Raw genomic sequence first — 22699 nt, forward strand, 5'->3', positions numbered from 1 at the left:
ATGTTGACATAAGCTGCTGAACAGCTGAGTGGAGTCCATATCAACAAAGCACCCAGAGATCTAGCAGGTTTGAAACAAGTGTGGAAAAGACTGACAGAGAAAGGTTAAAAAGAGACATCGACGCAAATCTGTGAAAGAAATCATATAAACTAAAGTAAGATTTCAGTTTTAAACGAACGGATTGGGTCACAACAATAAAACGGTGAGACGTCGTCACATATAGAAAGCTAGCTTGCTGGCTAGATTTCTGTTAGGCAGGCAGGAAACTGTTTCCTTTATTTTCTATCATTAATTAAATCAGACTCGACGTGTACTAGCCATTTGAACTGGTCCGTGTCATCATTATGGTTACTTTTCGTTTATGATGGTGTCAAGCAATTCACTGCGACTAGCTAATTAATTAGCTATTTAGCTAGCCATCGTTTATTTTGAGTTCGGCCTTGTAGCTAGAAAATGACGTTTTTTGTTTCCTCTGTTTAGGTGTCCTAGCTAGCTCTCCGTGTATGCAGATAGCTAGCATGACATAATCGTGGATACAAGGGTGGTACAAAAGAGCACATGTCCACTTGGCATTTTAGCAATACACTTAAACTGGTTATTGACACCAAACAAGGGGAAAAGTTAATGTGATAATGATAAGATAATGTGACCTTTTGTTCTGATGCAAGTGTTCATTAAGTATCTAGCCTAAGTAGTTTATATTTATATAAATGTCATAATTTCTAAATGTCTTATTACATCAAGTGCTGTGAATTCTCTACAAAGTCTCTATAGTAATTTATAATTATTTATTTATTTTATTTTTTGGGTTGGCAGTGCAATGGGACGTATTTTCCTCGACCACATTGGAGGCACACGCCTCTTCTCTTGTGCCAACTGTGACACGATTCTGACCAACCGCTCAGAACTCATCTCCACACGCTTCACTGGAGCAACAGGCCGTGCCTTTCTCTTTAACAAGGTAACATTCTGACTAAGCTCCTGTGCATGCAGCGTCTTGTCACTGTCAGTTCTGACTGTGCTTTTTTGTCATTAAGAGGGTTTATCATTAGGTAGAACCTTTTATGCATTTAAGCCATAATTTTTGATCAATGCCCCTTTCAGAGTCTCACAATAAAACAAAAACCCCTTTCCACATGGTGACACCTGATATGGCATGTCTCAGTAAGGACAGTGATACTTTTACATGGTGACCAATGGTCACTGGTCTTGTGTGCTGATGATGCTTGCTTCCACAGAAGTTTTTTTTTTTTGTTTGTTTGTTTCCAGGTGGTGAACCTGCAGTACAGCGAGGTGCAGGACCGAGTAATGCTGACTGGGAGACACATGGTACGAGATGTCAGCTGCAAGAACTGCAACAGCAAGCTAGGCTGGATCTATGAGTTCGCCACAGAAGACAGTCAGCGCTACAAAGAAGGGCGTGTCATCCTGGAGAGAGCGCTGGTCAGAGAGAGCGAGGGTTTTGAGGAACATGTTCCGTCAGATGCCTCCTGAGGTTCAGGTCAAACCCTGCGCTCCCCACACTGCTCATCTCAGCATCACCGCGTCCATCACTGATCTGAACAACGTATCCGCTTCTCATAAGCAGGTCCAGCCTTGCTTAGAGACTGATAAAAAAAAAAAAAAGACAAAAAACAAAAAAACAAAAACAAAACCAGCAGCCCCTCTATGGCTTGATGACATCGGTGCCACTGTCAGCAATATTTGTTGGCATGCCCTTGATTCTATGCTTCTAAATGGATCTTGAGCCAATTATCATCAGCTTTAGTAAAGTTTATGTATATTGAGGGATGCATTTTCTAGTTCAGAAAAGTAAGATGACAAATTGTCAAAGATACTGGACCACCAGACCAGTGAACAAGCCTGATTCCACTGTCACCTGGACCAGTAAATGGGCATCTCGATTCCATCCTGTCACAGCGATATACTATCCAGCCCTAAAAAGAGGGGGCAGGTATGGAGTTAGCATTCCCTGGCTGTTTATACCCATCGCTGTGAATCTTGTGGATAGTAAGAATTATTCATTGCCTGTGTTATTATATTCAGTGCAACACCATTTTAATTAGCATTATTCCTTCTCTTGGAGTTCTTGTTTTTAGTTGAGAAACTTGTTATTCCTATTTTTTTCTCTTAATAAGGCATAGAACATGTGACCCTGTGTTCATTTATTCTTAATAAAGTGAATGGTCTTGCTTGAGCATTACATTGTTTTAAAGTCTTAAATGTAACAACATACTGGTGGTCTCTGAAAAACTGTCATTACAGAAATTGAAAATGGTCAGTGGTAAACATCTGAACACTATTATATATTATAAATCTGTTATTAATTTTAATTTACCTTGTTAAACACAAATACAAAAGTAAGTCTGTTATCCTTGTGAGTCCACTCCAGTTATCACTGAATATTAACTTTCATTGCAGGAGATTTTGGGTCAAACTACAGAGCTGAAGGCTATACCACAAAGCAGGACTCTTGGCTAGATAGCTAAAGGTATCATGTCAGAAGCTTAATGTACTAGTTCAACCAGTACAGCAACCTAACCTGTTTGATGGTATGTAGGCTATTTTGCTAGGTAGCCTAGCCTCTAAGATCTGTAGATGATGGGCTACCTATTTTACAACTACCTTGCTTTAAGAGCACTGAACAAAACACTAACTTTTTCCGTTAGATTAAGTATGTGGGGTAGAGGGATTAGTTCCTGGTATTGTATAAAACCAGATGTGCATCTATAACAACCCATATAAACAAAGCTGCTTCCTAAATTATCACAAAATATTAGGAGAAAAATAATTCCATAAGAGCATTTTATTAATTTGACTACAAATACATTGAGCCAATATCCAGAGACAATACATGCATTTCCAAGGGAATTGTAGATGTTTATTAGAAGGGATTACTAAGACTTATTACACAATGATAGAATAGAATATGGAAAGAAAAGACAAGAATACAGAAACAAAAGGACAGAAAAAACTCCCACATCTTAGAAATTCCATTTTTCAATCTGAAGGATTAAGTTAATATGGTAAGTCAGTTAACATGATTACAGATATTTACTGGGTGGAAGGTCCCTCTTTAACCTTGAGAAATGAAAGATTACAGTTTGCTTTTTTTCTGAAGCTTTTTGAATACTGCAAAAGCAGGGAGAAAGGCTTCCAAAATAAACCTTTGGCACAGATCTACAATCTGATCAAACTGTTCATAATTAATCTCTTGTTCTTGTTCCTCATCTTTCACTTTTTTTATGAGTATTGTTTTTTTAATGCCACACACCCACATCTGATAATTAAGAAAGGTTTTAATGGCTTTTGGAAGAACCTTTTTATTTTCATCACTGACAAAAATTATTTGTCTTTCATCAGACTGTGGGTTCTTATACACCATGATGGTGTCTGCAACAAAAATTGGGTACACACTATGTTCTGCTTTGTTTATAATTGAGATACAGTCAAGAGGATTTTTTAATTTTTCATTGCTGCATTTTTTCTTTGCCCAGTTATGGAGCAGATCCTTTTTATTTTTTGCTTTGTCAATTCTTCTTTGGTGCTGAGGTTGTCTTGTCTGGATTTTTTGTGCTATTTGTTTTGAACTATTTAATGGTGTACTACAGAATCTGACTTTGCCTTCGATATGTGGCATCATCTGCTCTGATTCTACCGATGCATTAAGACCCATCTCAAGTTCTGGTGTATCTGTGAGCTGAAGTTCACGTCTCCCCTGGGTACAAATATTTGGGCCCTTTGGCCCAATGTTGACCATGTTGTTGTCAAACTGCATGTTTTGTTCACCCACAGTATTCTGTATGTCCACAGGTTTCTCTAGGTGTGCGTCATCTTTGTCCATGGTGCCCTCTAACGCTGCTGGCTGTTCAGTATCAAGTTCTCTTTGGCAATAGGCACCATGGAGGTCTTGTTTTTGCTCTCTTATGTTTGACTCTCCACCCTGAAATTTTGGTTCAGATACAGGTAGCTTATCAAAGTGCTCTTTGTTTTTCATGCACGTGTCTTCAGACCTTATCAGGTTCACATTTTGTGGTAAATGTTTGCTGTGAAGAGATGTATTGCTAATATCACTTGAACTACATCTGTATTCATATCCACTGTCTGCATGTTTGACACTCTTCTTGTAATCATCAGTGCAGCCTTCCATATCTTTCTCAATCAAGGAATCATTTGCTGGCGAGACACATCTTAAGTCGTTCTCAAAGAAAAGCTGTATTGCAAGATCAGGAAATGTAGCATTTGTATTGCAAGCAAGAAACAATTCAAGTTTTCTGTTGCTCGTAATCTTCCTTACATCTTCAGTATTAAAACATAAACTTTTCTTTAATCTCTTATTTTTTAGGTTTTTTTCCAAATTTTTCATTTCAGTTGTAGAAAGTTTACTTTCCAAGTTTTGGATCAGATTTTCATTGTTGGAGACCCATTCTTCCAATTTGGCAAAAGTGGAGGTGGTCTTGAGATCTGTTTAAGATTTGGATAAAGCATGGCTGGTAAATTGCATGTTTATTTGGGGCATTTTCAGGTGCAAGTAATTTTGAAAGACCATTCATTTCCTCAAGATGTCAATTTTTTTTAAAAATTGTGGACTGGTATGTAACTATATTAAATGAATTCTTATCACATTTTAGAATGTTTCTAAAACATTCGATGTTATTTTATTAATAAATTACTCTTTATAAATTACCAACTATTAACTGGTATTTACAATGTTCAAAACAAAAAACATGTAATGATTTATTCCAAGTCTTACACAAATAACAGGCTTACCAAATGTTTTACTGACACAACTGTCTGTTTCAGTCACAGCTTCTTCCTGGATTTTGGGCCTCTTTCCTAGATGTACAGGAGAGGGAAAGAGATTTAAAAAATTAAATCACAAACATATGTGCCTCAATACCATTTAAACAGACAAAGTATAAAACCAATATTACTGTAACTTACTCTCTGGTCCTTCATGGTATGAGGTCCAATCTGTATAAAGTAAACACAAAACGCTCAATATAACAATTATTGCTCACTGAAATAAATGTTGATGGCATTAATAAGATATATATCAAGATTTATCTTCTGCTTTATACATCCTAATGAAAAAATGCTACTGTAATGGAGAATATTAAGAATAGCACTATGGTGACAGAGACAAACATGCTTACCTAAATCTTCCATTAAACCAGACTCATTTTCCTCTAGCCATTTAAACATTAAGTCATAATGCTTTGAACAATTCAGACATTCCAGAGCTGTTCGAACTTGATTTTCTCTGGTATTCTTGGCAATAATTGTATTTGCCAGTTGTGGAGTATAAACATTTTTCTCCTTCATGTAGTTAACCATAGCATCCACATCTCTCAGCTTGTTTATAATTTTAACCTGATTGTTATCCAGAAAAGTTTTTCTGTTTGTGGATTCTGTCATGCCTGAAAGAATAAAAACAAATGTGTTAGAACACAAGCAAAAGCATCACAAGTTAACTATCACTTCAGAGTATATAACAAAATCAAAATTCACTGCTTATTATCCCATATGGATCTTTTAAGAATCAGTATTATGATTGAGGGATTTTTAAATTACTATACCAACAATGCTTTATATACCACAGTCACTAGCTAACATTCAGAATTCAGATTTATCAAGTAGGGATACTATATCTGATTCATTTTAATATCTAGTACTCAATTACCTCTTTATTAAGTTCCATCATCAGTGTCTAACTTGCCAAATTAAAAAAAAAAATCTATTGTAAATTGCAATTTACATAAACCCTACCCCCAGCAACATGTATCCAACTAATTTCTTCACACGGGCCTATTATATTATGGTGATGTTCCTGAAACATTCTTTGAAACTTACTTGCCCTCATTAAGTCAAGTGTATACTTTTATTTTCACTTTATGCCCCCTATATTTGAATATAAGCGAAATAAAAGTGAAAACATTTTTTCTCCACCTACACACATCGCATCCCAGCGTATGGATTTAAGTTACACACAACCACATTACAAAACAGCTTTTCCACCACCACCATACGTAATACTGTGTCATTATAATATGAGGAGACCGGTCACTAAAAAATTAATGGTCAAGCTCGTAACGTTCAACTTGGCAGCTGTACCACAGGAAGTCCCGCCTTCAATAAAAAGAACTAATCGCTTTGTAACGGAATAACCGCGAAACATTTAGTTGCGAAGATCCAACAAGCTATAAAGTGAAGTCTTTAGGAAACACCAAACATTTCAACTTTAAATCGAAACGCATATTTGTCTTTTTACTTTACCATTATTCCTATAAATATACAGTGGTGGTTACCATAAGGTAGCTAACATTAAAGTACTCGTTATCGCTATCAGTTAAGATAGCTAGACTAGCTGAACTGCTAAACTAGCTAGATAACTAGATAAAGTTAGCTATTCCGGGATCTCACGAGAATATACATTAGGAACTAAGGTAAACTAATGAAGAGTACAAAAAACCCCACATCAATCTTTCACATTTTATTAACACTGAATGATATGGGAAAACAGACGCCACTTTGGAGCTCAAAGAAACCATTAGCTAGCAAGCTAGTTGTGTTGTACAACTTTATTCAGGATCCTTGCTTAGTCTGTTAGCTATCTGCCAACGTTCCCTAAATCTTTTAATTTAAATGAGGGATAATCCACTATCATACTTTAATGCGTACGTTAATTTGATTCATATTACTGATAACATCTTACAATATGATTCTTTAAATGCCTTACCTTCTAAATGATCACTTACGGTTCTTCTGGTGCCAGTCTACTGCGCTGACTGTTCCGTTTCGATTCCCGGAACTATTGCAAGGCTACAACTTCAACTGATTGAGGCTTGCGTTCTCTTCGGTGCTTTCTTGTTGGTCTAATACAACTATGCAAAACACTGCTTTACCCATCATCTCGGTGATACAAAGGTTACTTCCTCCATTTTTGAAAGGTGGCACAATAGAAAAATAATCTCTGCTAAAATGTGTTATAGTCTGATAGCCCAGAGTTGTTATCATGCAAACGCTTATCCGAAATACATTACATTGGTTGACTGAGACTGCATTAACATATGTGTTTGAGAAACATGACAATAGAAGCAAATATTTGTATTGTAGTCATGGAGCTTAGACCCTTGGGATCTATACCTGTTTGTGCTTTATATTAGCTATGTGAAAATGAGCGAATCTGCATTTATCGCTGTGAATCGTAGACTGCATAAGTTTGCTTTTAAATATACCACATACCGGCGTCGAAACAGAACCAAGTGTTGATCTCCATGTAATGTTAGATTTTGTAGAAAACTTCATGGAAAAAATAAAATAGTGCCCGTTACACATGTTCCTGTGCACGTCTCGACTGTGGCATGCGTGTTCAGATGTCATGCTAAACCTATGAAAACTGTCTATTGTTTCTCTGAAAGGTACATTTTTTTTTTAATGTTGCTACAAAGCTAGTAGTCTCCCTCTAAATTCTACCACTCCGAGGTGTTGTGTGACAGTATACTACTGTTAAGTGTCAATACACAGTATGCAATTTCAAGTAGCCATGGTATTGGGGCTTGCTGGTGCCACAAAAATGCTCCAGAAGTATGTTTCTCCTTAGGGTGGTCCTTTGACATGGGCGTTTACTCTAAAAATCTAATGTGGTCTTGTGTATCCCTGAACACCACAATGTGGTTTGAGTGATCAGATCACAGAGTCTCTGAGACACATATGATCCTGTTTACAATTATCTTACCATTGGTGATGAGAGCACTTGAGACTCATGCCAAGTGTAAATTGGGCCCAAGTTTCTAATGAACTAGTCTGTACTTGATGTGCAGATATTCAACCAATGAAAATGCCATCTATACTAGTCAGGTGCACTACACAGATACCAGAAGTCAAAATATCAGCTCATAATTCAGAACAATTATACATTATGTGACATGTTGGACATGGACCCACAGCCTCATCGATACTGAGGACCACTCCTACAGACCACTCCCCCTTAAAGAGAATAAATCAGCCTGCAAAATAAGTGCAAGTGAGTTACAAAGACATAAGAAAAAAAGAAACATCACATCACTATTATTCATGTCATATTTATTCATTCATTCTTATAGAACCAGAGTGAAAGCAAACTGAAGAGTGGAAAAAGCAAATGTAGAAATAAATACAGAAATTACTCAAACTAAACACCTCTATACACAAGTAAAACAAATATAATTCAATAAAAGATTAAGATACAGTATACTATTCATTTCCATTTAATTTTACTTCCCAGGCAGAAATAAAAGCTTGCTTTGGGGGGGTGGGAGGGAGGAAAAAAAAGTCATAATTTGAAAATAACTCACGACCCCCAGAATTTTTATTCTAATCCAAACCCATTTATTCTTGGTTGCCTGTAGGAGCTTTAATATTGCCACCTTATGAAATTCAGACCAGAAGCAGATAAATTTGGGCCAGTAAGCACATGATAGTTGGAATAACTTGTCCAATAAACTTTAGTCTGTGCAGTCTAACGTGAACGGACAACTTTCGAAAACATACAGGTGTAGATAGAAGTCACACTTGACAGTGAGTCCAGTTTGTATAGTAAACATTTCAATCTCTTCCTGAAGCCCACCATGTTATCCACTATCAGAAAACAAACATACAACAAAACCCCCTTAAGTAACACACGCACACGTGCCTTTACGCACGCACACTCGATGCACTTTCACTAAATGACCTTGAAGAGGTTGGAGCTGAGGAGAGGGAGGAGGCTTGTGGCCAGCCCCTCCACCCTCTTGAAGAGTGAACACCCAGCCTTGATCATGCTCCCAGGCTCTGGTTGCTTCAGTTCAGCCTCAATTCAGTGCAGAGAACCAGGAGTGAACAGACCAAACCCTCCCTGATATTCTAGCAATTAACAATGAGTGCAGCCAAGATCTGGGCAGCTGCACCTGCAGTCATATTGCTGAGTGTTTGTGGCCTTTTCAATACCAAACCCTCAATTTCCCTGCACATGAATCAGGACGTGTTCAGATCAGGCTTTAGCCTTTTACTGTGAAGCAAGGCTCATTGCCCCCAGTTCCTCACCCCGCCCCTTGCAGTGTCCCTCCCCCCCAGTGAGGGCAACTGTCTGTATTTCAGGAACACTCCTCCCCGATGCGCTGGCATGAGCGGCCCACCTTACGCTCCAGCTTTACCATGTTCCTCACAGCCTCCTGCCGCCCGCGGCCCTGGTGATCAAACATGCAGTCGTGCTGCTCAGGTAGACGATGGCGCATGCAGAAAACATATCCTGCAGGAGTTTAAAAAAAAGCAGAGCAGGAACTATTACCATTTGGGGAAAAAAGCAGGCCAGGAATGTGCTTGAGCTGGTGTCTATGAAAAGTGGAGGTGGTGGTTGAGGTAGTGCATTTGAAAATGGAAGAGGTTTGATGTATCGGGTTGAGGTGATGTTTGTCAGTATGACCTTATGTATTTGAGGCCTAGTCCACACTAACATGGGGAAACTGGAACACTACAATATGGAAGGTGCCTTTTAACAATTATCAACATTGGAGAGTGGATTTGAAAAGATAAGATTCAGAGGTGGAAATAGCCATTTTATTTCGGAGGAATAGGCAAAACATATGAAAACAGATGTGTTATTGTATTGTGGCAGTGGTAGCTCAGTGGTTAAGATACTTGACTTGTAATTGGAAAGTTGCTGGTTCAAGCCCCACCATTGCTGCTCAAGTGCATTTATCAAATTTACCCATGTTAGGGCTAGCGTGGACTAGGCCTTAGAGAGTGGAGGTAGTGTTTCAGGTGGCATTTCTGAGAGATTGAGGTGGTGTATTGTGTACAGACCACAGCGGCAGGAACCCAGCTCCTGCTGCACCAGCTCGAGTTTGCTCTGACAGCGGTAGCAGCGGCGGCGAGTCCTCTGCTTTGGCTCTCCTGGTGGCTCCTCTGGTGAAGGACTGCTGTCAACTCGAGCCTTCTTCCTTACTGACTCCTCAACTTCAGAGATGAAGTCAGTCAAAAGGAGGAGAAGTCAGTCAAGAGTAAAAACCAAGGTTCTGCTAAAAAAAAAAAAAAGTCTTTTCGCTCTGGTGGTACCTGAGTCACAGGGCCGTTTTGCAGAGGTACTGAGAGTGTTGTTGGATGTGTCTGTGCACAGACCTCCTGGACAGAAACCAGAGTGCATATGAGGGAGAGAACTTATGCTGAACCCCCTCTCCCCACACACACACACAAAAAAAAAGCGGTTAAGAAAAGCAGTACATCTTTTTTTGAGTATTTCAGTTATATTAAGATTGGTGAGTAAAAGATGGTGGAGTGATAACCCATTTTTAATCTGCACTTCCACAAAAAGCATGGACCCTGAATACAAATGAACAGATCTAACCAGTATGAAAGTTTCAAAGCTGTAACGTTTAAATGGTTTGCTTGTTTAGAGCACAATTAAAAATCTCAGTAAATCTCAGTGAGCACTTAAACATTAATGACTGTCATTCTGAATCCAAATTCCTGGAACACATGCTATTGTAAACAGTTTTGAATTTCCTATACATTCCTATTTACAAATTATAAAATAGCTCTAGGACCAATCAGCTGCAATTTCCTGACCAAAAGCAACTTATCGTGTTCGGTAGAGATTTACTTTAAAATCCCAAATGAGCCTATAATATTGATATGTTGATAGTTGGTTATGGTTTGTCTTCTGCTGAAGAATTATCTTCTTTTCTCTCTCTCCCTGTTTCACAGTTTTGATCATTTGCTGTGACAATCAAGCTTAAGGTGCAAATGCAAAGGAAAAATTTCTATCCAAACCTGGACTGAAAGTAAACGGTTAGGCATCATTGTAAAACAAATTAACTGCGAGTATGTTTGCAAGGTCTGGGAATATTAAAGTTAGTCAGCAACCCGAAGACACAAACTGACAACTGTGCTAATGTGATACACAAAAAATGCAAGCATGCAACACAGTTGACTTGGAAATATTTGAAAGTTATACTGTAGCATTGATCACACAGTAAATGCCTTTCTAGACTGATTATCCAACAATTCATTCAGTTTCTAGGGTATAAATTGCTAATTAAAAAGGTTATTTAAATACATCCCCTAAATATAAATGAAATCCAATCCTACTCAAATTAATTGTGTATGTCACACATGCATGTTACATTAATTTGACAATCACAGACCTATAGGTTACTACATTTAGATTTATGCATTTAGGTGTACTTTTACATGCAAGACATCAGAAACATTACAATTTTATTACTTTAATATGACAAAGTGAATTCATTTTTATTTTATGGAATTTATCATGCAACTGCTACTGTATCAATCACTGTTGAAATTCATTTATTAAATGTATCATCAATTGCACTGAGGTCAACTGAACTCTAAGATTTTTAATGCGCATACATATATATACATATACATATATATATATATACACATATATATATATATATATATATATATATATATATATATATATATATATATATATATACATATATATATATATACATATATATATATATACATATATATATATATACATATACATATATATATATATATAAAAATAAAAAGTGTGTATATATGTGTGTGTATGTATACACACATTGTATAAATTTTTTTTATCTTTTTTAAATATTGGAGCTGGAATCAGAAAAAGTGTGGAGTAGGTGGGGCCAGACTTTACCTTCCTGTGAGGTGAGGTTTGCCTCCTTAGCTATGGACTCCTCTGGGCTTGTGGATAATGCCAGTAAAGCCTGGCTTGTACTGCTGCTGCTGCTGGCCTCATTATTATGGACAGAAGACTGGATACTTCCAGATGCTGGATTGGGCTTTGAGGAACAGTCAACATCTGGCTGTTTCTTCTGAATGTCTGCAAGTTGAACACTGTTAAGAGGACATGTACCTGGCAAACCAGAAAATACTCATTCCCTTATTTACAGAACTGCATGATAGAATGATCCTCACACACACTAACCACCTAATCTCTACACCTGCCCCAACACCAAAACCATAACCGCCCAAATCTCCCTGTACCTTACACTCAAACAGCTCAGGTACATCATTGGTTTTAAAAAATATTTTTTTTAAGGGTACTCATCTTCCTACAGCGACACAGGATTGCAGGTGAATTCAATTCATGAGGCATATTACAGTTCACCCAATGTGAGCCCTACTGTCAGCTCCTTGAGAGACCAACTAGCAAGTGCTATTACTATGTTTTTTGGATCCAACACTGGTGTGATCAAGGAGAGCAAAAAAGAAGGTGGAAAGGGTTCCAGAGTCTGAGGGCCACTGCAGTACCAAAAAATTGTTGCTGTTAGAGGAACTGTAGTGCATTTGACCTCCTCCCATTGTCACATCTCCTTGATTATTATAACAGCTCCAACACTCCTTGGCCACATAAGAGTTTTGTAGTTCTTGATTACCTGCACTAAATGTTTTAGTGCAAGGATAACCCTAAACTTTCTGATGCTGTGGCCTTCCAAGACATTGGATATGTTTACACAACAAGTAAGAGAGGCACCAATTTGATTTTCTGACTGAATCCTAAACTGAACCACATGTGCAAAAGAATAATGCTTTACATGGTAAGCTCATCGAGAAGTAAACAATCAAAATGGAGTCAACAGTAATAGCTACTAACCTAAAGTTAATGTTCATGTTAATCTGCAGTGGAGACCAGATGCAAATTCAGAAACACATCATCATTAAAGCGAGGAGGCGAAAGAGGGCCAAGATTGTACTGATTGGTCTCTGTGGAGACATGCCAGCTACTTCAGTGTTTGAGGTCTGATACTTCACTACCCTGCCATTGAAATCCTCCCTTACTGTTATTCATCAAATGTGAAACATCACCGTTTTTGGACCGTTTTTACCTGCTGTGTGAACAAAGTCAGCAAAGCCTCTCAGGCTACTAGTCTGACATCTGTAGATTAGACAGTCACAGAGAAACAGCTATATGTCTTTATCCAAAAACAAAGAATATTATGTACATGTTATGTTCCATCATTACATGGAACATCTCTCTTACATGGTTTCATCAGCCATTTGAAAAGAGATGTATACTACATTAGGAAACTTACCAGCAAAGCATTTGGAGCACAGGTTCATGGTTTTGGTAGATCTATGCAAAGACAAGAAATCAAAGACAGATTCACCCAGAGAGACACTATTTTAAGATAGCTTCCATTAAACTCAAGGCAGAAGGTGTTCTGATCACTTATGAAACATCCAATTATCCCATTAATATTGCTGAATTATCCCAATTAAGAAAGATGGAAGAAAGGGTAAGAAAAGAAAGAATGAAAGAAAAGATGTTGTGAATCAAACGTATAATTCATATGGCTTCATAATTAACAGTTTAATTTTGCTATGGATTAATATATTAGAAATGGACCATAATTTGACATTGTAAAATTGATATAATTTAATATCATAAAAGGGTCACAATTAAAACATAAGTAATAAGTGCATGAGTCCAGTGATTCATTGTAACAATGATAATGTATGCTTGATTTGCTGCACATACTGCAGGTTTCATGAGTACCTCTAGAACACTGACCAACTGCATTTCATATTTAAAAAAAATCTGATCAATTATAGAAAACCTGTAAACAAACTGTGCAATTGAAACTGCATTTCAATTGTTCATTATGGGAGCATCATTCATTTTTTCTCCTGTATATTTTCAATATGCTAGAACAAAATACACTGTAGTTTTTATGGCCTTTTTAAAGTGAAAAGAGTTCCAATTGTGCATTCTTCTGAAAATCAAAATATCTTGATAACTTATCATGCATCATTAAAATGACTTCACATTAAACAAATATATATATATATATATATATATATATATATATATATATATATATATATACATACATATATATATATATATATACATACATATATATATATATATATATATACACATACACACACACACACACACACACACACACACACAACCACACACATACATACACACATACCCATATATCCAAGAACACTGATACCTTCCATTTAAGCCTTTATCTCTTTACACTCCTTGAACATCAATTATCTTCAAGATGTCCACCACTTCTGATGTATTATCACATTCAGCACCACAATGTAAAAATTACATTTACAGCATATGGCAGACACTCTAGTCCAGACTGACTTACAGAAGTGCTTTGTATTCTAAAAATTAGAACTATGGAATCCTGTCTGTTTTGCAAGATCACTAAATCTGGACAAACCTGAACAGTTTGAAATATAGGTCTAAAGAGTTTCTTCTAAAAGAAAAATGAGTGGGTGGACCACCCAGTAAACCTGATTACTTGTTACTAGTCCAAGCAACAATTCTTCTTTACAACAACAAACAAAGGCATGCTGCTACTGTAGCTACTGGTTGAAAACATGTTTACGTTTTTGCAGGGCACCTGTTACTGTTTTAATGGTCATTACATTGACTGAATGCCAAAATGAGCCCAACTTTGCAATACTCACATACAATAGTACAGAACTTCAAAGAGTATGAAAACTTGGAAACTGGTCTTGTAATTGGTCACCTTGTGCAGTTTAAAGTGACAGCAACTAAAAATGGTAGCTATTCCAAACTAAACTGAATATAAATAAAAAAATTGTCCAGTTTTGGACTTAACAATAAAAGTAGCAAAGTCACATGTTTAGCCCCATGTTTCACTGTGAAAGCAAATAAAATGGGTGCCATATCCACAGGGACAAAACCATCAGGAGTGAACCCTTGATGCAAATGACAATACTTGCAACATGTTGCCTGTGCTAAAAGGACAAATTAAAATACTGCTGGGGAGAAGTGAAAATGTACAGACAAAAACACTTACCATAGCACTTGTAAACAGAAATCAGGCTTCTAGGCTTCATGATCTTAACATGTCTTAACTTACAGAGAATATTAAACATTTAACCTGGATGCTTGTGCAGATCTGGCCTAAATTGTGTAAAAACCAGTCACTGCAAAGATGTAAATATATTTTAAAAGACATCTCCATCTTATACACATAATACCTAGCCATTGATATAGAGCACGGAAAAAAAAAAAAAACAGGAGTGCTCAGCCCACATTTACAGCATTTTACAATAGTGAACTGCTAAAATCTCTGGGCTGAATTATGAGTTTATAGGATTTGAACAGTAATTTTCCAAAACACAGGAAGGATTAAAAGTAAAGGGTAAAGAACGAAGACTGTGTTACTGACAAAACAGGTGGACAGACCTAAATCACACATTAAAAACCTGAATACTGCTCTTGAGACTAGCAGACTAATTCCTTGGGAATTCTGCCAAAACAGAGAATATTTTTTATTATTAACAGATTTTTACATTTCCCCATCTGATTTTTTTTCCTTTTCTTGTTTGTCTGTTCATATTAGAAATATATAAAATTACTGATAAAGATTGCAGACAGTACAAAAATATTAACATTGCAAAAATATATTAAAATGAAAACTAACTTGTGGATTAAACAATTTGTCCTTGTCCACAGAGAAAGGCTGATTATCCAGTCATACTTCACTTTTCCAGTAGGCCTATCACGATAGGTTTGAACAATAAATTTGAACTGACAAAACATCTGAAGACCTTCACGAGAAGACCACACATCAGGTCCCAGGTGACTGAAGACAACTGTGGACATTGGACTACAACGGACATACGACGAGACCAGGCATTTCACTCTTTATAGTTTGTATTCTAAAAGGAAATAATTTTGTGTCGCTTTGTTTGAAGGCTGGTATGAGCAAACAACTAACAAAATAAAAATAAACAAACAATACGAAGCAGGGGGGGAAAAAAGGACTGTTTTGCAACATTATTTAGATGTCAGTCTATCGCACACACCAGTCATCCGTATATATGTAACTCCTAATTAAACGACCTTGTATAACAAGGCCAAGGGACATATACAACCATTTTAGTGTCAGACAGCCCAACGGACTGTTCTGAACACATGGTTATTGAAACACTTGTTTACAAAATGTGCACTGATAATAAGACACCATAGCTATGCATCTTACTCAGTATAGCTACCATGTATAATACACAACGAAATTTTAAGCCATTCTCTGGAGAACTCACTTTTCTCGACGGCAACGTATAATACCTTCACTTTAAACCTAACTAGGGTTAGCCGTTAAGATCACACTTCATGAGAAATTATTTCACTCTAAAAAACAACTTAACCAACACTGTCACTTCAAAAGCTAGCTAGTCATCTTCCCCAACCCCCACCTGGGCAGAATAACAATGGAGGTTAATTCGATTTATCTCCTTTTCAGACCGAATGTCTAACTTTGCTGTACATAGCGTGAAGAACTAACTACTTACCCCCAAAATCCACATGGGCATCGAGGTGGTACACTTGGTGGTTTGCTGCGTTCACTACCGGTATCTTCCATGACTCTAATGTGCTGAAACTAGGCTACTAAGATAGCGTTAGCTAGCTAGCTAGCTACTACGTAAGAGCAGGGACGGTTTGGGGGCCTGCTGTTAGAAGGTTAGGTACCGATAAAACACCATAAAAATACTTTTCGCAAATGTGATTTCTCATTTAGGTCTTCACCTATCCAAAAATGTCTTCGGATACGGACAGTCGCAGGACAGCTAAACGGCCAATATGACTAATTTTGTGAAACAAGACAGCCTGGGAATCAATAGTACCGAAATCAAAGCGATCAGCTGGACGGCATGTACTGTGCTCCACGAAGAGGGGAGTTAGAAATAATTATAATGTACATATTATACAAAACGCCATAAAAATATAAAAATAACTAATTGGCTTAGGTAAGTATATTATAGCACTTCATATTATTAATTAATATTAGAAACAATTCCACCGAGCTTAGAAAATGATTAACAAATTTCGTTTCGTCTCCCTACACGCAATAATAGCATCTTCCACATTAGTTTCCATAACTAGATGTGTAGCCCATTTAAAGTGCGCAGAGCAATTCAGAGAACATTTGCAAACCATCGTATGTATTTATATCCAAAAAGATACATTAAAGCGTACGAGACTACCTAGAAAGTACAATTTTGAAAAATGAATTTTATTCACGTTAAGAGTAACATAAATGGAAATGCACATGCACAGCCTTGAAAAACGCGGAATTAGTTCCAGATCACTCGGGGAAAAAACATGCACCCTGTCCTACAAAACGCCTGCATTTAATCTCTATCTTAAATACAGATGACATGACTGAATAAAAGGCAGGGGAAGGGACCATGCCAGTGCGCAAGAAACGGCTTAATATCAATCAAGCGTTCCAATTTTCTACACGTCCAAACTTGGAAGACTAGAAAAATACAGAAGACACAATATAGCATTATTCTCAGCGGACTGCAGCACACTAAATTCTAAATGCACATAAAGAGGCAGCTTACTCTTTACTAAGTGAGCAATACATTCACCATTCACTCGCTGAATGAAATTTTTAACAAGCACCAACCAGTGGTTGAGAAATTCATATGTTAATTCTATTACATTAAATCTGATGCACTGCTTAAGCCCACTTCACTTCCCAAAAGTGCAACTTGATTTCGAGGAAAGTCACTTAGTATTCTAAAGCAAATGCTGAAATACTGAGTTTTGAAAGAAACATACACAAACCCACAATATGTAAATGTGCAACAAACAATCCATTTGAATAAATATAACATTTTAAGTGTTTTAGAAATGTAATAAGTAATCACATACACAATATCTAAATGACAATATTCTCTAATAAATAAGACCACAACAAAGATAAACCAATTTTAAAAATCTGAAGATTTCAATAACAGAGTTAAGACAATGGCTGCTTCCTAATCATAACTGAATACATTTTGCTGTCTGAATGTTACAACACAAAAATGCATTAAGAAATCTTTGGGGGGAACTGAACCTCTCATCCCATATTGACTAGATTACCTGTTAAATGCCCCAAGATATAAATGCCAAGCCATTACCTAAGTACTATTCAACTGAGCATACATTTCTCACTCCTTGGGTGAAATAGGATTATCTATAATTTAGCATTTTCAGGCCCAGAGATTAACTTGAGCTGCTCTTGATACAAGCTCTCTCACCACAGCATTTGCACTAAGAAAAACATTAGCAGCGTATGACATATCCATGGCAACACAAGGCTCACAAGATTATGCACAGTTGTGCTTTGAATATCTCCATTTCTCTATGGGCCTCTGGAGCAGTGTCCGCTCAGTGCTGTGCAGGTGAGGAGGAGGATGATGATGATGAAGAGGAGGCCTGGGAGGGAAGCAAACTATGAGTACGGGAGGGTCGAGGGGGTTGGGTCTGTTGGGGGGAAGGGCTGGGCTCAGGCCAGCTGTTTCCTGGGCTTCCTTCTCTTACTTCAGTGTCCAGCTGAGCAGGACATTCAAAGTGCACACAGTGGAAAACCTGGCCAAACAAAGCATTGTCAGACATAAAGAGAAACAAAATAAGAAGACAACCTCCTGATCTTAGGTTGTTCCAAAAATAAAGCTGAGTGCATTTTCTTACCTCGTTTGCAGTATTGTGTGTCCCCACTATACGGATGAAAGACGCTGGCTGCTTGTCAAACTTCAGTGTCTGCCAGGATCTGTGCAGCACACAGCCTTAAGTTAAAGTTTGTCACAGCGGTACCAGGTAAGGGTGGAAGCAACTGGAAACACTAACCTGCATGGCACCTTGGTACGGTCCACTACTCTAGTCCAGTGCTGTTGATTGGTGGAGACCTCAGTGTAGTAACTGTAGGAACGCTCATCACAGTCCCACAACAACAAGCTAAATGTAAAAACAATATGGACGCTGTGTTCAGTGCTTCACACATACTATATATTTTGATACTACATTAACAATATAAAGTTAAAAAAATGTATTATGAACTTAAAAAGTATCACAGATTCAATGCTTAACAATTAACATTCATTCACCTACATGCCCCCCAACCACACCCACACCCACTCTTTTACCGCAATGAGTTCACCACATATGGTTGAGCGAGCTGGATGACTATGGCACCAGAGCCTAGCTGGTGGCATGTATAGCCCGAGTCCCAGTCATAGTTGCGTGTGTCCCCATTGAGCAGTGCGTTCCTGCTGCGGCTCACCCCCTCAATCACACTGGCACACGCAGAAATAGTGGCCACGTTTTCACTGGGGACTGGAGAGATCCACGGCATCGAAATCAGAAGGTTAATTGCTGATGTTTAACATTTTTACTTGTTTTTTGTTGTTTTTATATAATAAATATTGTTATTTCAGAGCCTTGGCCAAATAGCAGAAATTCAGACTAATGTTCAGCCTAAAGCATCATGAATATTAATTTATCAGATCTTACTATTATGGACAAAATACTAACAGAAATGTTACCTAACCCTAACAGAAAACTTTTTTTCAAGATTTTACTGTAATGTACTGCTAAAATGTGGTGTCCCTTACCAAGAAGACCATTCTCCAGTGTGAAGGGGTGCTGGGTGTACATACATTCAAAGGCCACCAGATGGAAGACCTTGTTTACAGTGTTGTGTGTTCCTACGATGCGCACATACCTGCGATTACAAGCATTGTATTGAAGCAAGTCAGTCCTTTCAAATGGGAGAAGTAGCCTTACTAATAATTTTAACTTATAATTGTGGTATAATATGCATCTCCTTATATTACTGTTTCATGATTAAGCTGCTAGAACTGTGTAGGTGACTACTGTGCAGGAGTGATGGACGCTTTGACATTTTACCTGCACACACGAGGAGGAAAGTAGAGATTCTGCCAAGAGCGGCAAAGGTACTTTGAGTGATCCACCACTCGAACCCAGTCCAGCTCATCCATAGACACCTCTATGTAATATGAGTATGACCTACAGAGAGAGAAAGTGCCACAGAAAGGATCTGATTCAGTGTATTCACCTGCAGTTGGAGCTGGGAGCAAAGATTGTTGCATACCTGCTGTCACGATCCCACAGCAGGATGCGGATGTAGTTGATGATGAAGGCTTGGCCGAGCTTCACCTGGATCCCTGCCCGGCCATCTTCTTCGATTGGGTGCCTGGAGAAACCGTGGTCGAGGTCATAGTTTTGAGTGTCTCCATCCAGCAATGCTGACTTCAGTTCCCCCTTCACCACCTGGGCACCGTACTTCATTGTGGCAATATTCTCCTCGGGAACTACACAAACGGATGAACACTAAAGCTCAAACGACTGGTGCATGTTTGCAATCTGTTTTGATTAAAACTAAGAAAAACTGTTTGGACAGTTTTAGAAGAGTTAAGATAATTTTCATCTTTTTGTCATCCAATTTTTAAGGTTACAAATCCTAAATTGTACACATCATGCAATATCAGATGCATAGAAAAAAACAGAGGATATTATGTTACTATTATTCACAAAATATGTAAAATTTGTTATAATGGAAGGCAAAAATATGAATCAAGAGAACTTACCTAGTTCTCTTAAATAATTTAATTTCATATATAGTGCTCATCAATAAGTAAAGTTTCAGTGGAACTCACTGAGCATGCCGCGGTAGTTCAAGTCCATATCCCTGCTTTCTGAACGCATCTTTATGGCATCAAGCAGGTCATCAGGGCTGACCAGGCCCGAGGGCCGCACCACGTTCAGCATCTCTGTCAGGGTCATAAGTGGCAGTCGCACTGATGACATCACTTCTTGCGTGGCCTCTCCTTCTCCGTTCTGGCGACACCAGCGACACAAGGCCTGGAAGATCTCCTTCTCACTGGATGCAAATGAATCCCGCCGGACCACCATCAACAAGGCTGCCTAGAAATACACAGGAAAGGAGAAGTCCAGGATGGTTCAGGAGAGCCAGCCAACCACCCTCCTCTGAGCAAGATTACACATACAAATTCAAGTCAAAAACACCTAACTGCAACTAACCTTTTGCAGAAAAAGTTTAGATTTGAAGAGACCATAAAACCCAAATGAAAAGAATCATTATATCTTTATTTAGCAAAACAAACAAACAAGCAAACAACAAACTTTCACAGTTTAATTAGAGCCATTACTGACCCAGAACCAGATTTACCTTTGAGAGCGTTAGAAAACCGTCTGAAGCAAGGACCTCTGAGGCATGTCGGTCCATGTACGCACAGCAGGCTGCACTGAGTGCGCTTAGAGAGTACAGCGTCGCCACATCAAACACCAGACAGACATTGTGAGTATTCAAGATGGTACGCAGAAAATCAGATGTGGAGTCTTCCAAAAGCTGGAGGCCGTAGCGATGTGCTAGACCTAGGAAGTCTAGCAGCACTTCCTCCCGAGTGGCGCTGAGGCTGACTCGCCCTGTATAGAGATAATTGAGAAGCATGGAGAAGGCCTCTGCTCGGGTCTCTTCCAGACACACCTCGGCTTGAGGCTGGGACTCCTTCATACCGCCATACAGCAGTGCTCTGCAGATGACAATAGCTTCATATTGAGAAAGTACACATACCTATTTAACAAATAGCTACAATTAGGCATTAATACTTTAGATATCACTAGCTTTGTATAACACAGAGAAAGAAAAAGATCACTGTGTAGCACAATTGGCATTTCAGACGTCGCTATATATACACACACACACACAGCCATTTCACAAGAAGACACAACTTCTTTCTACCTGAAATAGTGGCATCGTGCTGCAAGTATCACACGATGTGCAGGGAAACGCTTTTCCTCAACGACGAAAGTTACATCACTGTACTCTTCGCCTGGTATAAGCGCACCAAGCTGTTCCGATAGAAGATGAACATGGTCGATCTCCGACACGGAGCCCATAGAGCGTAAGGGGTGGCTGTTACTGCTCATTGCCAGTGGTTGTGTCACATCTGTAAGACATTAAAGGCATTACAATTTGCCAGTTATAGTAATTAAATCCTAAAGTGTGTCTAAGACTTCGTTTCGAGTAAGATGCTCTTAATGAATCAAAACTGTGAACTTCACTAAAAGCTGATATTTATTCCAATTTCAGCCAGTACGACTACGGCTTTAATGTAATGCTTGTTCTTTCATATAGTCAAAGTCACCGGACCTAAATATATAAGTGTTGTGCCATTTGTGCTGTAGCAGTTAAAAGCACGTAGCTAGTCATCTAGCTAGGTCTCGCTGCAGACGGGCAGGACGAGTAGAAACAATTAGATAGCTAGCTAAGGATTTAACCTACCAGCTGATGCAGCCCTGTGTCTGTTCACGATTAATTTCCTCTCTTAAATGTCAGATTTGCCTTGACCATAAATGTCTACCAGTTAAACTGTAAATGCCTCTCCCACAAAACAACTGACAGAAGGGAAATAGCTAACCTTAGCTAAGGTATGACGAAATAAACAACACAGACGTTATTCAGGTCAAAACCCGGATGTTTTTCTGCGTTAGATGAGTTACAAAGAGTTTGAAGAACAAACATTGCCCCTTGTGTGTAGGAGGTGTACCTGAACAGTAGTCGTTTAGCCTCTCAAGTCATCGGCTAAATCGGATTAGCTATATATATATGATGTTTTAGAATCCTTGTTGAAATATATATCTGTGATGTGTACTTATAAGTACACATCACAGATATATATTTCAACAAGGATTCTCAAACATCACACTTATAAACAAGGTTTGAAATAATATTTTACATCCCAGCATCTTGAAGTGTGACCTGAAGTGATTAGTTTCTGCTGTATTAAAGTACTCATTAGATGCTATATAAATTCTGCACAACACACATTTGCAATA

General features: G+C 38.1%; 4 protein-coding genes across 6 annotated transcripts; 1 reads left to right on the plus strand and 3 right to left on the minus strand.

Moving 5' to 3' along the window:
- ypel5 (yippee-like 5) lies at nucleotides 1-2203 on the plus strand. 2 transcript variants are annotated; one of them, XM_027001700.3, is made up of 3 exons: nucleotides 1-154; nucleotides 817-961; nucleotides 1270-2203. In XM_027001700.3, the coding sequence occupies exons 2-3, from the start codon at nucleotides 821-823 to the stop codon at nucleotides 1492-1494; spliced, it is 366 nt and encodes a 121-aa protein (XP_026857501.1). In that variant the 5' UTR covers nucleotides 1-154; nucleotides 817-820; the 3' UTR covers nucleotides 1495-2203. The 2 variants fall into 2 exon arrangements, with proteins under 2 accessions (XP_026857501.1, XP_026857500.1); XM_027001699.3 differs by having other exon boundaries at nucleotides 10-202.
- A 588-nt stretch (nucleotides 2204-2791) lies between these two features.
- LOC113572280 (uncharacterized) lies at nucleotides 2792-7435 on the minus strand. Its single transcript, XM_027001698.3, has 5 exons — nucleotides 6740-7435; nucleotides 5157-5420; nucleotides 4945-4974; nucleotides 4771-4836; nucleotides 2792-4464 (listed from the first exon to the last, which is right to left on the minus strand). The coding sequence occupies exons 2-5, from the start codon at nucleotides 5416-5418 to the stop codon at nucleotides 3098-3100; spliced, it is 1725 nt and encodes a 574-aa protein (XP_026857499.2). The 5' UTR covers nucleotides 5419-5420; nucleotides 6740-7435; the 3' UTR covers nucleotides 2792-3097.
- A 629-nt stretch (nucleotides 7436-8064) lies between these two features.
- LOC113572274 (AN1-type zinc finger protein 3-like) lies at nucleotides 8065-16715 on the minus strand. 2 transcript variants are annotated; one of them, XM_027001689.3, is made up of 6 exons: nucleotides 16339-16715; nucleotides 13074-13114; nucleotides 11675-11860; nucleotides 10075-10140; nucleotides 9823-9975; nucleotides 8065-9268 (listed from the first exon to the last, which is right to left on the minus strand). In XM_027001689.3, exons 1-6 carry the CDS (start codon nucleotides 16407-16409, stop codon nucleotides 9114-9116), a joined length of 672 nt encoding a protein of 223 aa, XP_026857490.2. In that variant the 5' UTR covers nucleotides 16410-16715; the 3' UTR covers nucleotides 8065-9113. The 2 variants fall into 2 exon arrangements, with proteins under 2 accessions (XP_026857490.2, XP_081573504.1); XM_081717378.1 differs by lacking the exon at nucleotides 16339-16715 and adding an exon at nucleotides 15468-16322.
- Nucleotides 16716-17039: 324 nt separating this feature from the next.
- btbd9 (BTB (POZ) domain containing 9) lies at nucleotides 17040-22500 on the minus strand. The gene is made up of 11 exons (XM_027001696.3): nucleotides 22146-22500; nucleotides 21603-21810; nucleotides 21030-21393; nucleotides 20497-20764; nucleotides 19932-20151; nucleotides 19727-19846; nucleotides 19432-19541; nucleotides 18964-19153; nucleotides 18668-18775; nucleotides 18512-18590; nucleotides 17040-18409 (listed from the first exon to the last, which is right to left on the minus strand). The coding sequence occupies exons 2-11, from the start codon at nucleotides 21788-21790 to the stop codon at nucleotides 18209-18211; spliced, it is 1848 nt and encodes a 615-aa protein (XP_026857497.1). The 5' UTR covers nucleotides 21791-21810; nucleotides 22146-22500; the 3' UTR covers nucleotides 17040-18208.
- Nucleotides 22501-22699: the final 199 nt, after the last annotated feature.

Source organism: Electrophorus electricus, chromosome 7, assembly GCF_041902795.1.
Source record: "Electrophorus electricus isolate QZ-2024a chromosome 7, ASM4190279v1, whole genome shotgun sequence".
Lineage (NCBI taxonomy): Eukaryota > Metazoa > Chordata > Actinopteri > Gymnotiformes > Gymnotidae > Electrophorus > Electrophorus electricus.